At 44.2% G+C, this 22306-nt stretch overlaps 1 protein-coding gene across 1 annotated transcript in view; it reads right to left on the reverse strand.

Annotated features, from left to right (window-relative positions):
* Positions 1-503: 503 nt before the first annotated feature.
* efna3a (ephrin-A3a) overlaps positions 504-22306 on the reverse strand; it is a gene marked incomplete at both ends in the record, with an annotated part of 56600 nt that continues 34797 nt past the window's right edge. Inside the window, 4 exons of the mRNA XM_083981724.1 lie at positions 504-622; positions 6728-6805; positions 8491-8556; positions 8897-9198. Of these exons, the coding sequence (XP_083837850.1) occupies positions 504-622; positions 6728-6805; positions 8491-8556; positions 8897-9198 (565 nt within the window). The remainder of the gene's footprint in view (positions 623-6727; positions 6806-8490; positions 8557-8896; positions 9199-22306) is intronic.

Here is a 22306-nt window from a genome sequence, read left to right on the forward strand (position 1 = left end):
CAAAGCTTATAGTCACAAAAAAAGAAAAACTTTATCAGCTTAAGACAGTGCAGCTTAAATTCCTCAGGTGATTTGATATCCATGCTACAATAAAGAGTGTGTAGTCTACATCCAACTCATTACAAGTTCACTTTGTCTCTGGCACGACAGCAGCACTGAATTGTGTTTCTGAATATTAGTTGTGGTCGTAGTAGTCTCCATGTTGTGGCAAACACACCTGCATGAAATGCTGCGGTATTCATATGATAATCATGTCCAACAACACATGGAGTGTTTAAATACACCGGTGTAAATATGACAGAAAAAGGCCTCTCCTTTTTTTTCATAGTCCAGTAAGTTAAATTCAAGGAATTTTTTTTCTTTCAATCGTGGTTCTTTGCACTTGACTCTATCCCGTGCTTCTGCCAACTCTCACATCAAAAACTCGCAGTAGGTGGATACAAAGCCCTTTGGACAAGGCGGCGGTCCAGCTATGCATCGAGTGCCACTCTCCGCGACAGTCGCTAGGACAAGAGCACTGAAGACAGTAGCAGCATCGCCACGGTGAGAAGAAGGCGGTCACGTGAGGGGCTGCTGCCACTCACGCTTTTCTCCAGTTTGGGAACTTCGGGGTTAAATTCATCTGCGAGAGAAAAGCACAGAGAGACAGAAATAAGAAAGTGAGAAAAGAGAAGCGTGCGAGTGTGAAAGAGCGAGCGAGACAGTGAGTGTGCCAGACAGAGGGAAACGAACCATTACTACATTATTAATTCATCAATCTAAATGCAATGTGTGATGCATGCAAATTGTACTTTTAACATATGCAGAGAGAGAGACATGATGCAATTATCAACAAACCACCAATTATCATCAACAGTGCTACATATGGCCATTCCCCCTCATGGGAAGGAAAATTAAAAACACTTTTGTTTCTGATCTGTTTTTTTTCCCCACACATACTCCTCTTTTCACACTAATGATGTTTTTATCCTGGAGGGATTTCAATCAAACCAAATTACTACGGCCTTGCCATTGATTAGACACAACAGAACATTAGCTGGAGGGGAAAGATGGAGAAAGAGCTGGGAGAAGTCATTTTGTAATATTCTGTAAAAGTGGATTACAACGAGTCATTACACTCCGTCTCCACATAATGTTCGCCATTATATCCAGAGGGTTATTAGGTGCAAAAATAAAGCAAAAGGAGCCAAACAGAGATTTGGAGCCTGCAAATCTGACACTGTTTTTTTTAGGACATTCTGGGTGAGCTGTGCTCTGACGTTAGTAAAACTTGTTTTTTTCTACCAAGACATGTAAGTGCAGAAGAAAGCTGCAATTTCTTGCTGACGACAGTCACATTAGCCCACATAAAAGACATAAAAGAGAGATGGGGTGGGTGATGGAGGAGTTTAAAGCCTTCAGATGTGACACACTGATGTTACACATTGTGTCTCTAGTAAATTATTTTGATTTAACATCTTAAAATGGCGCCGGAGAGAGGAAAAATACTTGTTTTGATAGAAGAAAGGAGGTATTTATTTGACAAATGGTGCAAGGAACCAGAGTAATCTTGTTTGTCTATAAAAATCCCATCACTTTGACTTTAATATGTTGTTATTATAATGTGCAAATGCATAAAAACACCAACTGACATAATGTCTTCGTTAGCATCATTTACCTTTCAGCAGAAAATACATCAAATTAAGGAATGCTGTTTATCTGTGACGTTACAGCGTTGTTTGGAGTTGTAATAGAGATTAATTGGCTACAAGTAGAAACAGGGAAGGTGATAAGAGATAAGGCATAGAGACAACAACCACATGACAGATGATGTTTGGCGAATGTACGGAATTTTGTTTTTCCTCCGTCTCAGACCGAAGCATCCGGACACTCTGGTTTGTCCTGGTCGTGCGTCTCCAGCCAGCGTCACAGCTGCTCTTCAGAAACACAAGGCGTCTGTCCTTAGCGATGACACACGACTCTGACAGTCACGACAGGGTGCACAGGGACGAGCTCGAACAGAAAACACTAAAGTGAAGGCAGCAGGGAGAATATAAAGCAGCACTGCCGTGGGGAGTGGCAGCTTCACACCTTTTGTCTCATATTTTGGTGGTAAAAAATAGAGACTGTGAGCAGAATAGACGCTGTCCCTACTGTGGTTTCACTTCCTTTTACATAAACAAGTCCATGTAACAACAACTTGGCGTCCACAGATGTTTTGTGAGCAGATTTTTCCAGACTTGTTTGTGGATGCAATGAGCTTTGACATTCACAAAGCTGCACAATATGCACCTCTTCAAACCCCTTGCTATTTAGGGAGGCTGTCCTTGGAAGATGAATGTGGGGGACGTCGGGCGCCTCGGGCCATAACAAGTTATCAAAGGTCCTCGGTATGACACTTCACATCACAGCACAATTGTGGGATACAGCAATCAATTCCGAAGCACACACAATCCAGGGCAGCCGTGTTCGTATGGGGTATAACAACAGACGAGCGTACGAGGGTAGCTCTCCTGTCCACGGTAAACTCGCCCGAGGCATTTACAGTGAGATAAGAAGCATCAGCACTAGACTGTCGATGAGAGGAAAAAGGTTGTCTGGTCTGATAAATCCTCATGCCAACTACGCCACAACCGGGGAAGGCCCACAGTGAGGCCATGTCTAGTTACAGCTCTACAGGTCAGAGGGAGAAGTGTAATAGTCCACCCAATCTATTAATATCTGCAGATCAATGTCTTAATGCCAAAATATCTTTACATTTTGGCGGGTTCAGGCACTTATGACCTTCACGTACTACTGAGGGAATACCGATAAGGAAAAGCCGTCAGTTACAACCGGAGTGGAAGCACAGGTTGTGTAGGCCTATGAAGGGATATCAATGCATCAAACCTCTGGTACTTGTGCTCTTAAAGCAAACCACTGCAATGTTAGTTACAAGTTCTTGTACCTCCATCAACTTTACTACTCATTAAAGGGGAACTATGCAAGTCCGGTCGCTTTTCCTCTGTTTTGCTAACCCTCCTCCCGGCCATGTGCATTTATTTCAAAGAAACCCATGAGAAAGCAATCCATGGAGCGGGGGATAACGTTAATTATCATATATATAGTATAGTTGTTTTTATTCTCTTTCTGCACTTTCTTCTCCTCCTTTAGCTATTCTTCCTTCTGCTGATTTTAATCGTGTCTGATTTTAATCGTGTCTGATTTTTCTCTTAGTCTTTTGTTTATTTAGTTTTTTGGTTTCTGTAGCACTTTGAGATTACTTTATGAAAAGTGCTTTACAAATAAAATGTATTATTATTATTATTATTATGCGTTACGATGTGTAGTCTTATCTGTCATAAACAAAAGATAATGGGTTATGGGGCGCGTTTGTGTCATGGTGCCGCGGAGACGAGAGCTGGGACACCGGGTCGGAGGCACTGATCTTACAAGGTTGGGATAGAGACGCCAGGTGGAAAGCAGAGAGCCTCCATTCTCCCTCGTAACAAGTTACAAGTAATTTATTTGTACAACAACTACTCCAAAGCTTAATTAAGGTCAAAATTGTAGCATAATTAAGGAAAAATCTTGCATAGTTCCTCTTTAATCTGCAAACGACTCATGATCGTCATAAGAAACTTAACCCCAGTGCTCCTACTGTACCAAGTGTAGCCTCTGTGTCAGATGAACGCCATCAGCAGAACGATACAACAAAGAGAAACTATTCAGTTTAATGAACAGGAGGCTACAAGTCTGCTATGAAGCCTGCAAAGCCTCGCAGCCATTAGTGCCAGAGTCAGTCCAACATGTTTCCCAAACTTCTGGCCAGTGAATGTATAGGCTGCACATAATAAATGGACTGTTTTGCTTTGTTGCAACACGGCTGACTGATTTCGAGAAAATCTGCTCACACAATAACAACACATCCAGAACAAATGAATCAAGGATGGTAACGTCTATTTATTCATCGTGAAGTAATCTGTTGTGCTTTCTGGTCCGTAACCTAATTCACGTTCCAGGCCTCGGCCCTACACTACACTGCAGACATTCAATATAGGAGGAGAGTGTTTAAGGGGAAAGTATGTCACAGATGGAGAAATGCACAGTATATTAAGCTTAGCTGCAGGAAACTATAAAGTTATGATTAATTCAAGCGGGAAGCGGCAAGACTGATGCTGAATTGTTGTAGCACATTTGCGGAAACTGTGAGCGGTTGGCTATAAGATGCTTTATCATAGCTAATCTATGTTATTCATAATTCATGGTGAAACTACGAGCAGAGGCGAGGTGGGTGGCAATGGGTTTTTAGAAAACAAAAAAACAAAGAAAAATGAAAAGGAATCCATAAATTCAGTTTATTACAACTTAGGGCTTGTATAGTGGTTCATGTTAAGTTGTGGAATCTGCTGAGATCTGGAAATAGTTTTAAATGGGGCAAAAAATACAAATGACTCAGATGATCTGACAGGCTGTAAACAAACCAGTGTGATAAGTGTTGACATCCCAGAGTTGGGTAACATTTTGTTGTAAGTTTAACAGGCCTGGGGGGTTGTTTAAAACTTGTATGATCCTTTTACTCCTCATGTTTATTGCCTGGTTTGACTGATGTCACCGGCAATATCTGAGCAATTAACCAGGCGAGACGAGTTGTATTATTATTACCTGTAGAAATGATTGTCAAAACTATACGAAAAGAAGAATTATCCTTAACGCACCATGTTAAATAAGGCCGACGTGACGTAGAGGCGAAGCTAATAATAAAGCAACGAGGACGACAGCAAGTCCAAACATATGCGGGGAGAGCGAGGGAAAGCTTTGTTGATGCTGAGCCAGTCTGTGGGCTGGTCTGGTCCTGAGGGTGAGTCAAGAGAGTGGGTGTCCAGCGGTCAGCAGGGCCATCAGGGCTATGGGTTGCTTTTAAGTGTGTGTGTGTGTGTGTGTGTGTGTGTGAGTTCGTGAGTGTGCATAAATCTGTGTGTCCTGATTTTGTTATTCTCCAAATGTATTCAGCAAAATGCATCACAACGCTCGAGGCTATGATTTTTTATGATTCTCTGCCAATGTGTGTTTTTTTTTTTATATATTAAATTCTACGTAAGCTCGAGCCTGAGTTACTGCTGAGCAATTCGCCCACCACTGAGATTTTCTTTCTTCATCTGCCCCTTCCCTCCGCAGCCCCCTTCCTCTGCCCCCTCTCTGGTTTTATCTCTTTTTCTGCCTGTTTCTCTCGCTCTCTGCCTTATCTGTCCCTCTTTCTGTCAGCCTTTCTCCTGCTGCATTTCTCCTCCACTGCCTCCTTCCTGTCTTTTATCTCTCTGACTTTCTCTATCTCATTTTTCTCTCTGTCTCTCTCTCTCTCTCTCTCTCTCACCGTCATCCCTCTGCCTCCCCCTCTCCCCCTCTTGTCTCTCCCCCCTGTTCCTCTCACTTTCATGCCTTCTCCTTCTCTCTCTCTCTCTCTAAAGGTGCTCGTCGCTGATGGCTCAAGAGCTCTTCTCGACTCTCGTTGCTGCTGGTCTCAGTTTCCATCTCAGACAGGTCACAGTCTCTTAGCCCTCGTCACACACCGCCTTGCAGCTTCCAGAAACAAGCATACTAAATGATTCCCGGCAAGAGGCTTTTGTTTGAGGTGGGGATGGAGAAAGAGAAAGAAAAATAAAGGGTTTATGTAACCACTCAGCTGTACAATTGACTCACTCGCTGACATGCTTTCTCCTTAGGTAAACATGGACCTTTCATTCCTTACAAGACCTCTGCTGACCTTGTGGATTTCATGCAGAGGAAAAAGGAAGGTTTTATCTTTGTGCATCTCTGAGCGTGTCTAAGTGTGTGTGCTATACTGTGCCAAGCAAAGTTTTTTTTGTAGATTATTACAATTAGCAACACTAACAGATAACACTAGGTTGATAGTGTTTCCGCACTCCTTATCTGTAATTAAAACATTACTCACCTCAAGTTACAGTAAAAGCAGAGATCTGGGAATGTTTCGACTTTGTTAACACAAGTTGTTAGATCGAGGTTTTAAATAACAAACCCCAGGTCAGCCAGACTGCCCCCACCCAAGTTATTGATAAGAGACCAATAAGTTTGGTCTCTTATCAATGCAGACTGAGGAGACAACAAAGGCAAACATTCAGATTATTGCCCAAACTGTCCACTGATCCCACTCTTCATGTCTTCTTGGTTCATCTTCTTCATGAAAATCATCGTTACATCATGAGGAGGGAAAGCTGTGGTGCTAAATGCTGCGTTAGCATCCTGATGTGACTAATTAATGTAGCTGATGGATGAAATGCTAAATGCCATCATGACACTGATAAATGAGGTCAATAACAGGGTCAATACTGTCTACTTGGTGAAACCTTGGAAATAACTAGCCATAATATAATAAACTGGAATTATCCTTCAATGCTGTACGGCTGACGACAAATACTGTAAATACTGTACGTTGTAATTATGTAAGTATATGTCAGTGCTGCTGAATCACTGGACTTGCAGTGTTCATGGTCTTCCCCCGATTGCACAACTCAAGAGCCCAAAATAAAGGTTCTACTCATCACCCAGCTACGGCCTGTGGGTTTTTTCTTTTACCAGACATAGAATTAAATAAAACAACAACTAACAAATGGTTGTTTCTTTTCCACAATGATCGGTACACAAATCAAGCTTTATGCAGCCACAGCCAAATATTGACCAGCATCTGGTGATCGGCCGCTATGGTCTTTTTTCTCAGCAAACACAGAAAACAAAACGTCGAGTCACTCACCGAGGTTGTGTATTTTGATGTTTGGCCTGACTGTGTAGTCAGGAGAAGTCTGACTGGAGTCATCATCTGCCTGGGAGACTGAGAAACACACCACACACACACACACACACACACACACCCAAAGACAGAGGGAAGAAAGTAAAACAAAGAAGAGGGAGGAATAAAGTGAGACAGAATCGAGGCAAGAGAACAGCTCATTAAAATGACAACACGGAGTGAAATGTACATTTTAGGCTCTGATAAATTGTGTACAGTTACATCAGAGCACGGAGGAGTCGAGTGTGACGCCGCTGCTGAGAAACCATGAAGAAATCCTGGACTGTGAATCAGTAAAGGACTGAAAGCATTTGGAAGCGGCGGACAGAAATCGTTATTACATTTACTGTTTGTCTAGACGCAGAATTACATTCAGCCTGCATCGCTAAATTAGCCATGAATGAATGATGTGTGGGTTTGTTGATGTGTAAGCCTTAGCCTATGCATCCTTGTGTTTTTTCTGCTTTTTTCAAATAAATAAATAAATAAATGTGTGTGCGAGTGCGCCTGTGAGTCTGATGCATAGTTGGAAAGAATGAAAAACATTCGCGGGGAATTTACATAGAAGCTGGCAGCAATTAATTTGATGAGCAGCATATGTCATGAAAAAGTCCCGTCTCTGTCTTTATCTTTAAGTCTCGTCTGGGTGAAGGTGGGAGACGAGGAGCGGTGAGAATGAAAAATGGTCGTTGGGGCCACTGACATCCACACGGTGTCTTAGCAAGCTGTTAAAATGACCTTGCTGAGTAAAGGTGGTGGGTCGTATAGTGGCTAAAGGCACCCATGCACACACACGGCCCATTCATTCATGCACATCCACAAACACACAGTGAAAAAGATTTACAGCTGACACACCGTGCACATGCTGCAGCTCGAACACACACGACGGCGATGCACCCAAACACACACACACAAAAGCAAACGGAGGCGTGGTAGACACATCAATAGATTAGCCGTGACACTAGGATAGGGAAGAGGGGGGGGGGGGGTGTTAAGGTGATGTGTACACAGGGGCTGACACTGGCCTAAGTGTGGGATGTATTAGTGCTGACAAGGTTAGAGGAGAGGGGGAGGCTTTCAGCACTGGGCTCCCTGATCAAAGGCCTGCAGGGGAGAGAGCAGGCTACCAGGGTAAAAATAACACACACACTATACAGAGCAGCAGGCATCAGAGAGCCGGAGAGAGCGAAGAAGAGATAGATAGACTGTGAGGGAGAAGGAGGGGGAGATGGTCAAGAGGGAGAGAAGGATGGAGAGTGACAGAGAGAGATAGAGGGAGGGCAGAGAGAGCTGCATCTCACAGCTGAATCTTTCTTTCTTTTACATCTTTTGTATGGCTTCACGCGAGCATGTCATTCACAGAGCGAGATAGAGCATTACTGTAATAGCACTGAGACAGAGAATAACATTAAGCCATCACTCTCAAAGTGTTGCTGCAAGGAGGGGGGGAAAAAAACCAAGAAGAAGAAGAAGAAGAGAAAAAACGCCATCATCAAACTCCTCGCCAAGACAGCACGAGGCAGAGACGGCTCTCCCTGAGACAAGACTGTCAGATCTTAGTTTTTCCCTCTCTGTTTCTCTCTACTTCCTTGTTTCTCCGTGTGTTTGTGTGTTTGGGAGAACCAGAGAGATAACGGGGGCAGAAGGAAGTGACACAGAAGGAGAGTCAATTGTATTAAATGAGGTGGAGAGACCTATAATGGTAAGACAGAGTTATGAGGTCTCACCGGTGGAGCAGCAGACGTAGACCCGCAGTCTCAGGCAGCTGTGGCCGTGGTGGTGGGTGGGAGTGGCTGAAACAGAGCACACACACACACACACACACACACACACATACAACATGTCAGCCTTGTGCCCTCTGCAGGCCGCCCCACCCTCAACAATCAGCTGTGAAAACTGCAGCAGAGCTCGGCTACTACTGAGCAGCATCCTGTCCCCAGCTGAACTCCCAGACTCCATTAGAAACACCCACGCTCCGCCGATACGTGTGTGGGTGACAGGCAGCAGCCGAGGAAGAGAAGCTCCTCGTTATAATCTCAGATCAAAATATTGAAAGTGTGGAGCCCGTGGGCTTTTTTTTTTTTTCCCAGCCATCAAAACAATCCAGCTCTGGTGTTTACCGGCCTGACTTACAGATATAGTAGTACTCCTGGCCCACGTTGAACTCGTAGCCCAGGGAGAAGGCGCTGTAGCGCTGGAACTTCTCAGAGAACTTGATGGGCGCGTGAGGTGCGTGGGGCCGGTTGCACTCCCAGCGTTTGAAGCCCAGCCCGGGGTCGCAGGTGCGGTAGCCGCGGTAGCTGACCATGTAGAGGATGTACTGCTCGGCCACGACGCGCTCCAGCGTCCCTCGCGGGGTGGTGTTGTAGTGCGGACAGTAGATGTCCAGGTAGTCGTTGACGCTGACCTGCACCGTGTATCCCTCCCTCCGCAGCCTGAATTAAAAACAGAGAGAGAGAGAGAGAGATAAATAGATTATCCATGAAAGGAATATTTCAACCATGTCATCAGCGTGAGGTTTGTCAGGCTGCAAGAAATCACTTCTCCAGGTCATAAATAATCCTGCACATAAGCATAAAACCACAGCAGGTCAGAAATCAGTAGCTCTATGGGTGATATTATGCACGTGAGTAAACTTCACATGTGCCTATAGGTTGATGGATGTATCTTTGCTCTTCTTCTCTTCTTTATGCTGAGCTAACTGCAGCCTCAGATGTTAGACTGGTATCTCATTGTCTTATTGTCTGTAACAAACAAAGTGCATATGAATATCTCCCTAAACATCAAAGTATTCTTCTGCTCAAGGTGATGTGTTCAATGGTAGTTTCTATAACAACCAAGAGACATATAACAGACAGACACAAGCGTCAGGCAGCAAACAGACAGAATCAGCCAGTGTTTCAAATTTCCACTTCAAAAAAATGACTTTTAACAGATGAAAGTTGATTTAATGGTCCGGCTATTGAGCAAAAAACCCAAAACAAAACTAACCTTTCCAGCACAAAAGGTAACACATCGAGGCTGGAGAAGTTATAGACATTTCCCTCAGCGAGTATACACCCTCATTTCTTTAGGAGATCAAACTCTTACGCCCATCTCTCGCCCTTTGCATGTAAAAACACACGTTCTCTCTCTAAATGCCTCGTGGCAGGTGCTGAGCACGGTGCTGAGAATGATAATCTGCACTCCTGTCTTCCCCCCTGAGCCCGCTACAGGCCGGGTCATTGAGGCGGAAGGAGATCCTGTCAGTGGCGATGTATGCTCTGGCCGCAGGGGAAGCGGCCTGCACACCGGTACATATGATGGACCACGCTCCCCTGGCAACCGCCGCTGATGGACGAGCAGGCTGTTAGCAGGCAGGGAAGGCCACTCTAAGGTTGAGCATAATGCGCGTGTATGTGTGTGATGTACATGACAGAACAGTAACCCTTTAGGACTCCTGTCTGAACATCTGAGGCGATCATGTGGCATGATTTGGCATTCAGCTGCCCTGCTGTGATCTTCACTGTTTATAATACTGAGTATACTTATTATGTAAATTACACAATCTGTAATTAGACAAAGTAGAAGTCATTAGAAGGGCTCCTGCAGGTGAGCTGATGAGATGGGAATTGTCCTTGTCTGCAGTGATGTGTAACCTGTGCAGAGTAGATGTAATGACGCGTCTTCACCAGTAGGTGGCGGTGTTGTGCTGCATTATGTTTAAACCTCATTTCCTCATCTGCACTGATTTTTTTTTCTCCCTCCTGGTTGTCTCCTCTCTCTTACACAGTTTCTGTTACACACATGCAAGCCCGCACACACAGACACACACACATACACATACACACCCCTTGCTGTGTGTGCGTTGTGCCGGCACACACGCATACACAAAGCTGTGGACACGCTCACACATGCATACGTTACTAGGTCAGGCCTCCAGAGAGATTATTATTCAATTACAAAATGAGGATCAGAAATGTCATAACACCTCTCTCCCTTTCTTTCCCTCTCTCCCTCCTGCCCGCACCATCTTTATCACCGTGGTGTTACAACTGCTCCTTTTTCAGGATTCTCCTCTCCTACACTCCCGTCCTCTTTTTTTCCATCCAACACCTCTTCCTCCTCGTTCACACACATGCTGAGGAAGATGAATATCAGTTTTCTTAACCAGTGTTCTTTTTGGGCCATCAATCTTATCTGTGCTTTCTATCCCTGCTGCTCAGATGTGAGATGACAGACTTTTGTCTTGCAGTGTTGCGGGAAGAGACAACACAGCTATGCTTCAAAGGGACTATATTTAGAGAGGGGGGCTGGTGGTGCTAGGAAAGGGGAGGAAGTTTGAGATGAGGGGGAGAGAGCGAGAGGAGAGGTAGAGCTAGATAAAGAGGTACAATGGGCGTGGAATAGAGAGAATGGTTAAGGAGATGGAAGATGAAAGTGAGAGAGAGAGAGAGAGTGCGTTGAATATGAAAACATGCGATGGGGAGAATCCTGAATGCGAGGGGCATGAAAAAAGTGGGAGAGTGACGCAGTCAATGAGAAATAGGTGAGAGGACGGCGGCATGCAAGAAGCAAGATCAGGAGGAAGAGAGGGTGTGTGTGTGTCTGTGTGAGGATGAAAGGCAGCGGGTATTGCTGAGACAGTACAGCAAACACTGCTAACTCACCACCAGTGCATGTGTTCATGTCATTTTCAGATTCACAGGCTGCAGTGTCAGAAAAATATGCACACGTGTAGCCTACATGAGAAGACACAGTGATGGGTACTAATAGTGTATTTGGTGGAACTGTTATATTTTTTGGATTAATGCATTGATCATTTTGTCTATAAATGTCAGTTAATGGAGGAAAAATGACCTTTAAGATCTCACTGAGATAATGGTGAAGTCTTCAGATAGCTTGTTCTGTCCAATCAACCTTTCAAAATAAAAGCATGTTCACTTCACAGGAAGCAAAACCTCACATTAGCGATATTTTCGTATTTTTGTTTGGTACATATCTTAAATAATTACCAGTAATTGATAATCAAAATGGTTGGATGATTCATTTTCAGCTGTTCGACTGCTTCAGCACCAGATAAACATGCGACCCCGTTATTTCACTGTTTTGGTTATCACTTAGCCTCGCTAGCAGCAGCAGCAGCTACACACAGCAGGAGTACCATTTGTTCCAAACGTAACGGCAGCAGCAGCAGCAGTGGAAGCAGGAGGAGAAGGGGAAGAGGAGGAAGAAAAACGAGTCTATAAGGAAGGAGAGAAAGGTAAGGTGGTGCAGAGGAGAAAAACTGTAGAGAAAGCGACTGAAAGGGTGGAGTGAGAAGAACAGGTTGGCTGGGTGAGAGGAGGCGGGCAGTCCCTCTAGGTGTATGCGGTTATATAAGCAGTCCACTTAGTGGCACAAGACAGAAAGGTTGCAGGGCAGAGAGGAATGGAGGGAGGAGAGGAGAAGAGAAGAGAAACACAGGGAAGGGGGTGAGAGGAGATTTAATAACTTAAGGTGGAGGGAAGAGGGGGGGGGGGAGATCTGTGAGAGAGGAAAATGCATTGAATGATGACAACAAAGAGAAAGGGAGGCAGAGGCCTAGACAGAGACATAGTGCTCCCTCAGGGATGAACATATGTGGTAAAAGTGCATAAAAAAAGACTGATGGCTCTCATTCTCTCATTGTCTCTCTTCCTGAAGCGCGTTCCCTCTCTCCCACTCGCTACCTCTCTTTCTGCCGCGCATTGTCTCTGTGGTGGGTTTTGCTGTCTCATCATCATTTTCCTATGAGTGGGAGTGCGCAGCTAGTTAGTAAAGACTGCACAAGCTGGTGAACACTGCCAGGGGAGGCAGGAGGAGGAGGAGCAGAGAGAAGAAGAAGAAGCGCAGAGGACTGAGACCAAGATAGCACCACTGCACCTTTCACATCTGCGCTAAAAAAGAGTCTTTGGAGAATACTGCTGGTATCAATAAATAACAATGGTATGTTAGCGCTACAGCTAAAGACACTTAAAAAAAACATTCAGTGGACAGAAACAGCGCGTCTTATACAACCACAGAAAACCTACAGCTCCTCTGAAGGAATAAAACACCATAACACAAGAACAAAGACCACGAAAAGTGGGAAACATCAGGAAAACATTTTCCCCTCTGCTTTCCACACGAGTGACGTCAATCATCTTTTTGTTTTGCTTCACAGAGTTTCACACTCAACACAATTCACGTAATAAAAAAAAACATGCCCTGTATAATAATCTCAGCAGATTGCATCAAAGTGAAAGAGCAGAAGCAGGGAGCTCCCGACTTTCAAGGAACATAATTCCACTACAACTGTGTTTTTATGTTTTTCTCGAGACATGAATGGATGTGAAACGTCTAAATCCACTGAGGTTTTTTTTTTTTTTTTTACAGCGGCTAAAGTAGGTGCCGTTTGTTCTGCTGTGTGTTCGCCCCACATGACTGCCACAAGGCTGCGACTGCTTCCATTAAAAAACACCTGGAGGAGACAAGTTGTCGCCTGTGACGAACACAGTCCGACCTGGCGGGAGATAAGGCTGAAATAACTTTTCACACTTAAGGCTTTCATCTCTTCTTAGGTATCAGAGCTAATGGTTGTATTATCCTTTACAACTGTAAACATCAGCAGCTGTCACAAGCTCGCTCTCTTTATTTTGGGCACATTGGAGAATGGAAACGTTGCCATGTTGTGCTGTATTGGGCCAGATTTTTACCTCCGGATTCATTTTATTGTAAAGATTTCCTCAAGACTTCTGCTCCCACCTGCTTTATGTGCTGGTGTATCTACAAAGCAATTATGAACAGAGCTGTACTGCGTCAGAAATAGCAGCATGGAATCAACATGATTCAATTGAAAGAATCGACGTTTGCCTAAACGCTCTTGTCGCTGCACAGACTATCTCTGCACCAACAGTAAGTAATCTATATCTAATTAACAGTACAAGGTTGTTTTGCGGCGTCTGCATCATTTGTCATTATTCCTTTCCAAGATGGCTGCCGTGAAAAATTAGTTGATTAAAGTTTTTATTAAAGTCATTATGTAAGAAATCGTGTACTGGGCTGTGTTGCAATTTCGCCGCGTTTGTCACAGCTTCTCTCGGTTAAGTCGAGGTCAGCGTGGCATCGTCAATGATGACCTTAAAAACACTCTCTCTGGGGTAATCAACATCAGGCTCATCAGGAGGATAAACTACCGATGCGCGAAATGGCACGACTTAAAATGCCATTTACCAATCGTCTGTTTACCACCGACAAGACTCCTCCAACCCAGTCCCATGGCAGGGACAAGCTAAGCTCTGCTGTTTTTCTCTGTACCTCAGCACCAAAACTCATTAGTCGTGCACACACACGCACAAGCACACGCACACACACACACACATAGACACAAAAGCCAGCGACAAGCATCAGACATGCATGTGAGCGTGCACACACACAAACACACACACAATCACAATATCTCCTGTGAGTCGTCACTGATTGAGTTAACGCTGCAATTAACGGCCCGATTTACAATGTTTCGATCCAAAATGGGGGACTGAGGGAGAAACAAACGCTGAGCCAGAATGTGGGAAGAGGCAGACGATGCAACTCTTCTCTGTTTCTATTAGACCACTGGGAGTCATCCACTGGTTTCCTCCTCTGTCCACTCTGGCCTATAAGAGAAATGGAAGAATATTACCTTCTCATATTTACCCATTTCTCTACGAAGCTGCCCACGGTTTATTCCCCCAGCCTTCCTCCTTTTACTTTCGTCACTCATGCAGACAAAGAGGTTGTGTTTTCTTGCAAAGTCTGTTGGTGTGTTTGCTTATTTGTCAGCAGGATTATGCAAAAAAGTGCTGGACCAATTTGCACCAAACTTGGTGGAGAGATTGGGCCTGGGCCAAAGAAGAGCCCATTACAATTTGTTTCTAAATTAGCATTGCGAGATAGGGAATATTTTCTCTCTTTTTTTGACATTTTTGGCAATTTCTCAAGAAGTTAAGTTTGGATCTTGATTTAGAAACTCAGATGCATGGTGTTGCCTCTATAGAGGTTGCACATTTTGGTGCAGAGCAAGAAAATCACCTGGATGAAGAAAATACTGAGATGTTCTATATTTTTTGACAATTGACTCTGGTAAGCTGTTGGACTACTTCCTTTTTCCTTTCATTTTCCTATTATAAAAACTAGATGGACAAGTGGGACTGTTTGGCCTTGGCACAGTGCAGTTTGAAAAGCTCTGCTGCATTCCTTCCCTTGCCTTTATATAAGCTTTGCAATGACATGTTTAAGATTTGCATGACGCTCTGCATCAAGGATGTGGTATACTGTAGGTACATTGATGGTGTCTATTGACCCCTACATTACCTACATCATACACATCTGCTGAAGTAATTACATGTCTTGTGCAAGGACACAACGACGGCAATCACCTATTCAAACCAATCACCTTAACAGCAGTTTATCAATACAAACCAATCACAGGTCAGCTCTTCTGTGCCCTGACTCACCCCGTGTGGACACAGCACATTTTCTGCTGTTTGCCGCAGCCTCTGTTCAATGGAGAGTGAAGCGGACTGCATCCCATTTTAAAGTGAAAAACAGCAATGTTTTCCAATGAATATTGATTGTCGCTGTATGTGTTAGGATTAAATAGTGAAAACTGAGTAGATGCACTTCACACTGCTGCTGAGAAATGCTGAAATGCCACTGTTTTCAAGTCAATTAATCACTCCCGTAATTAATACATTTGTTGTAGCTGCTGCCTGGTCATGACATTTATGCTGCACGTCAACAACAAGCGCTGAGACAACTTCACGAGCCAAACGCTAAATGCTCAGTGACTCCAGCTGTAGTTTGAACATGCAGACAGTTACAGATTTCAGCTCTGTGAGTGATATTTTATTGATCTCCTGTAAGGGAAATCTCTCTGCTCTCCCCTCTCGGTGGGAGGTAACACAGCAGTTCAGTGAGACACCAACATCCTGCAGCTTGTGGGGCCCGCTCTTGCCGACACAAGGGGCTTGAGAAATGGATCTTTGAGTTAAAGGATGGCCTCTCTCTTGCTCGCTATTCCACCCCGCGGTTCAGCTGCTTGGGGCCTCCGTCTCCCCCAGCTTCGCTCCAGGCGAGGTGGGTGGTGGGGGGGGGGGCTGGAGGGACCCGTTCAGAAATGTAAAGTGTTAGCCAACTTAACTGAGGTAAATGCACCTAGGAGAAGGACATGCAGTGTTACACTACACAGACTTTCTGGCAGCACCCCCTGGATTTAGAGCTGGTGGAGATGATGCAGAAATGAGTCAGGAACCATTTTTTTATTCCAGTAATTACTTGATTATGTGACCCAGTGGCCTAATGGATAAGGTATCAGCCTCCAGAGCTGGGGACTGTAGGTTCAAATCCCGCTTGGGTCGATAAAGCAATTGTATAGACATTAGTGATGGCTCACACTTGCAAATTGCTTTGGATAAAAGTGCCTGCCAACTGTAATGTTAGCTGTCAGAGATTACACAATTACTTACAGCTCAAGGGAGCATCTTCAGACGGCTATCCACAACTCAAATATATTCCATTTGAAACAGAACAGAAAAGAACCTCTTTTCAAGCAGGAAGCAACAAATGTTTGGTATTTGTGCTTGATGAATGTCTGTGTCTTTTCAGTCTCTGTGTGGTAAACACAAGAATGTGTAGTCAGATTTGTCTTTTTCTTGTTCATAGTTTTACTTTCTCAAGCCTTTAAAACGTATAAACAAAGCATTGTTTTTGCTGCTCACTGCTCTAATAAGTATGTAGTGTTGTAAACAACAGGGTCTCAGGTAGGTATTGATCTGTTTTAAGAAATCATAGAGTTGCTGGTTTAAGGCAAAGGACCACTTGTTGTTTTCTTCCTGGCTCAGTGGCTGTGATTATTTGAATTGTGGCACTGGAAGAAACAAAACTGATCATGATCAACATAATAACACCATTTCCACAGCTCCAGCCTCTGATTAAATCGCTTGCAAAGCATTATGGGTTGCTGCCAGCTCGTTCAGAGGAAATATGAGCAGGCGTGAATTTCATTGATTAATCTATGTGGTTTAAGCTGCTCTTTATTTTCTAGACATCCACAGAGGAAGTTTAAATATCAAACAGAAATATAGATGACACAGTTGAATATTAAAACTTTGGCTGTCCTCCAACTAGACTCTTTGCATAAAATAAATATGAGAGGCCACTGGGCATCTCTTTTTTTTTTTTTTTTTTTTTTTTTTAATTTATTTTTATTATTACAGTGGAATCTTTTCCAAAGACCACTTGGGAATGTTTTCGAGTTATAATTGGGCCCCTGGCATTGGGCTTTGCATCGGTGTGGCAACTCAAGACTGGCAGCAGTATGGCTTACACTTTAGAGAGCACTCAAATCCTGCAATAAAACTCCCTGCTTTAATGACTGAGGTTTAATTTAATGCAACTGGGAGTTTGAGTGGTCAAAATATCAGGCAATATCAGTCTCTGTCGGTGATGTATAGTCCCTGTGATGTCCAAGGATCCGCTCATGAATAAAAATGAATGAAGCAGAGACAGAAAATGGGAATCCATTCTCTCTTAATGGCAGCATATTGAAAACCCCCAAAGGTAACATGAGGTGACGTTAGACCGTGCTCAGGGCCGGCCTTAAAAAGTCATCCATCCTGCTGAGTTCCTGGTGTGATTATATCCTGCGACAAGCCGCGATAACAAGAGTCCATCTCTCTCAAGGTGAGGCTCTAATTGTACCACACTATTAAAGGCTTGATCGCCCACATCTGCTCCCTCACTCTCTCCACGAGCCCACTTCTCATTTGCCGTCTCGCACCCAACCTCCTTTTGCCCCTCGTTCACCATTTCTCTGCTTTGCACAACGTCGTCCTCAGATAATGAAAAGCACAGCTCGTTCTCCTCTTCCCCCTCATCCAGTGAAAACCCCTTCTCCCACAAAGGTCTCACATTCACACATGGAGATAATGGACCGGCCATGTGGAAAATAATTACGTGAGTGTGTGTGTGTGTGTGTGAGTACGTGCATGTGTTCAGGTAAGGGTGTAGTCCAAACAAGATCGAATTTAACGTGTTGTCTGGTTGTTGAATGTGGCACTGGGTACAAATCAGAGAGATCAGAAGTTTATTTATTCTATCTAGAGATACGTTATCTCTACTCTACAGGAGAGGCCTGGACAAAATGGCAACATGAGTTACTATAAATGTCATTTACAGCTATATTAGTGAAGGAGGTGGCGGTGAAAATGAATAGAGAAGGTGTAATCTGAAACAAAAACAACAGCTCAGGCTGTGATTTATTTACAGGATGATTAATGCAGGTGAAATAAAACTATAGGGCTGTCAAATGAAGGCAAAATAAGTGTTTATAAAAACTAAATTACACTGTCAAAGCAATATTTTCTCACAACACATTCACATCAGTGCCATTTCTTTCCAGACACATTGTAGTAATCTTGTTTTTACTGTCTCTTTGCTGCTTTGCTAAATATCTGTTAGGTGCCTTCACCTAATGGAGCTCCTGCCCATATGGTGCCTGCTGCAGTATACGCACAAGTACAAAACTGTTTTTAGACTTTATAATAAAAAAACAAAACAATGCATCATGTGCAAATTAGACAATAGGGTGGTGTAAAAGTGACAACAAATGAAAGTAAACCTCTTCAATGTGCAGAAACATCTATTCAGCTGTAATCAAGGGTCTTGCTCTGCCTCACACATTTTGTTATGAAGCTGCTGTAATGCGTTTTTGTGCGAGCTGAAATCAACAATCAATTTCCTTTCGCCTGGAATTATCTTCTTGTACCAACTGGTCCATCTCCCCAAAGTGGAAACGAGACTTGTGGAAATGTTTTTGACAAGTTGACCGAAGGTGTGGGCAGATTTTGACAATTGTCACAAACGTGACATATTCCCTGTGAGAACAGGGGCCAATTTCGATTTTTGTTTGTGGTATTCTGCCGCCTCCCAAGTGTTGGGGTGTTGGACTTACAGAGCGAAGGGAGTCAGGCAGTCGAAGAAAGTGAGATAGCAGAGGGGCTGTGACACACAATAGAAGCTCTCATCAAGATGAATTCTCCACAGTACACGCCCTCAGTGAGGGTGCCAGGCAGCTCCCACCAGCCCGCCGTCGTGGCAATACCCAAAAACAAAATGTTTGTCTTGCCCATCTCTGACTGTCTGTCTGGCTGGGGACACAGATGGGGAGAGAGACTAAGAGGCTTCACAAACACACATCATCTTAGTATTCATGCATCTAAAGAAAAAAACACAGAAATCCTGCATCTGAACCGGCGTGCAGGTAAAACCCAACACAAAAACCACAACACCTAAGAAAAAAAATGAGTAAAATATCATGCAAAAGTAAATCCACAGAGAGGCTCCGGCTTGGAGACAACAGAGACACTTCTATTATCTTCATAAAGTGCAATATGCAAGCTTTGAAGCTCAGTGTGTGAGGGGCTCAGCTTCTCTCGCAGGAAGTCAACCACAGTAGGGTGTTCACTTTCAAAAACCTCAGTCTTTAAGCCCTTACTCTGAGCTGGCATACATAACCCTCTCTCTCTGCGAGCACGGACGAGAGGGAAAAGAACAAAGGCAGGAGAGAGGGAGACGGGGAGAGAAGTGGAGAAGAAGAAAGAAAGATGAAGGGAAGTAGTTCTGGGTCAGATTTAGACTGGACCATATTCAGGCCGCGCCAACCTCATGGATGCCAAGAAGAATAATCTGGTCTTTTAACTCCAAGCCATGGCAACTGCATGGTTTCATGTAGGTACGCAGCCCCCCTATAGAGACCACTAAAAACACACACACACCCTCATTCACTTTTAAAACTATAAAAGAAGTCTCTAAGCAAAGTGAACACATTCCCTGATTGCTGAGGCTCAACACGACCACCAGCTTACACCTCACATGACGTCATCTCCAACATGTGATTTCCCCAAACGTGCCCCTGTACGTAAAGAGGCACAAATGCACAAACAACTCCCCATAGCAGGCCTCCGATAAATAATTCACCCATTTTTCTTAAAATAACCCATCGCCCTTTTAAAATATATTCTCTTTTTCTTTGTGCAAACAACCCTCCAGCGCGCGCAGCAGAGCGGTCATGGAGTAATTATTTACACGTTCTACCAGAGAGCACTGATAAGAGCCCGTATAGGCAGAGAGAGACCGGGGAGGGGGTGAGGAGAGTCGGCTCAGGTAGCTTGTCAATCTGTGGCCCATTAGCAGGTGATGCCAGCCAGGCATGTTCAAAGCAGCTCCCAAGGTACAACGGACCTTTCTCTTCTGAATAATTGACCATCCGCATAGCCGCCGTTCACTCACTCCCCTCCATTTGTCTCCGTCTTCCCCTTGCGTCACCTGCGCACTTCCTCTCTCCATCTATTGTTATTGTCTTTTTTAACTCTCCGTCTTTTGTGTTCTTCTTTCTCGCTTCCTGCCCTATCTTGCTACTCCCCTTCCATCACTCTTCTTCTCCCAAGGCTATGAATCCTGAAGGCTGCTGGTACATATAGGCACTTACGCAACGTGTGGAGATAAAGAGTTCTGAAAGCCGTCGGTGTGAGACATCCTTGGAGAGGCGACACATCTCTCAGCACTGTGTGATACCTCGCAGAGTCACAGCTCTTCATGTCACGTCTATGCATTTTAAAACCTTTATGTGTCATTTCATGCCTTTTTACTTGAGGTTAGGGTCAGGGTTAGTCAGAGAAACGGCACAGTGGCAGCCGCAGAGTGATTGTATGGCGTGAAATGACGGGCAGAAAAAGAAAAAAAGATTGTGTGCTAATGATATGTGATGTTATTCATACACCATTTGGTGATACCAGACTGCAAAGCATGTTTACTTCTTCAGGACGATTTCTAACAGCACAGCTGCTGTTTGGTGATGCATGCAGACGGGGAAGGGAGAGAGGAAGACTAGTATAGGAGGACTGGGTGCAGGAGGCTAAAACGCTACACATTTTGTGCTGCTCTCTGTTAAAACACTTCCAGCAGATTGAGAGAAGCTTTGAGTGGACAGTTGAGAGCTTTGAATACTGAACAGGCTCAGATGAGGCTTCATGGAGATAGGCCGGGAACAGAGCGAGCGGATGGCCGGGGAGTGAGGGAGGTTGTTACACCACACAATAAATGCTCAAGGAAATCCACCTGCTGTCTCAATAGGCACAATGCCTCCTCCTGAATACACCCCCCCTCCCTATCTGGAACAACTTTGTGATGAGGCACAATACATTATCCTGAGGAATCAAATCAAATCCCTCCTCCCCCCCCCCACACCCACACACCTCCACCCACCTCCCTTCAATGTGCTGTGCAGCATCTGGTTTGGGCCGTTAATGAATGCCGCCTCATGCCATCTCCTAATGGAATTGCCTTGTCTTGGAGTTCACTGCTGTGACACCGGCTCAGCAGTGGCAAAAAGATTACTGGAAAGATTAAAAGACAGAATAAACCAGAAGCTGCCTATGACAGTCAGCCAGGCCCTGAGATCACACATTAGATAATTGGTGCTAAAAAAAAACAACATAAAATAAAATAAAAAATAAAAATAAAACCCCATGTCTCTGTATCTCCTCTTTTTTCTGCTGGGGTTTGAAAATGGTGGCCATCAGATCCCTGCCTGGCGTGCGGTCACACCTCTGCAGTGAAAACTGTTTGAAGAGGCTGGAACAAAAGCCTGTGTGTTCAGTGTTGTGTCTGAGTGAAAATGTTGCCTTTGTGGATGCAGCGATGAGCCTAAATCCAGCGGCATAGTTAGTGATTTTTCACGTAGCTGGTTAGATTTGGGAACGATGCGGCATCGACGCACAACACACAGAGTCCCGAATTCACACAAAAGACGAGCACACGCACTCTTCTTCAGTCCAAAACAAACACCCTCTCACTCCACTACACATGCACGCGTTATCTCCCTCTCTCATTGTGCCAGTGCATCTTTCTCTCCTTCATTTTTTCCACTTTGCTTCACTCTACACTATCTTTCTATCTATCTGTAGTTATCTCTGCTCCCATCTCTTCCCCTCTCAGAGCAGCCCAGCGAAGGGGCTTGTGCCCTTTCATAATTCATGGAGTTGTTCTTATGGCTCAGGCAGCCATGTCGGATGTGAATCTGTGCGCCTCAAAGGCTCAGTCAGCCTACAACTGCCTCAGCCAGGAGGGTTACAGCTCCCGCCACTGTGCTCAGGTACCATACAAGACTAAATCAACACGCTCAATCACACCTGGGACACAGCACATGCAAATTCTCTGCTTTTGTTTCAACCTCCACAGGCAATACCAGTTTTTTTTTTTTATGGAAATCCATGGGGTATGCTTTTATGTAGCAAACCATGGGGCTGGGCTAAGTGTAATTAAAATTAAAAAAAATATGAGTTGGCCGTTTGGTTTGACTATTCATACGTGATTACACTTGTGATTTTGCATGCCTTCTCTATATTGTGATATAAACCTGAACTAAATTGTTTTTTGTGAGCATGAAAGAGACTGGATATAAAAATGGACATGGATACGAGGTCTGGAAAGCATGTTAACTTGATCTTGGTTGTATATTGTTTA

This window comes from Trachurus trachurus (genome assembly GCF_905171665.1).
Source record: "Trachurus trachurus genome assembly, chromosome: 11".
Classification (NCBI taxonomy): domain Eukaryota; kingdom Metazoa; phylum Chordata; class Actinopteri; order Carangiformes; family Carangidae; genus Trachurus; species Trachurus trachurus.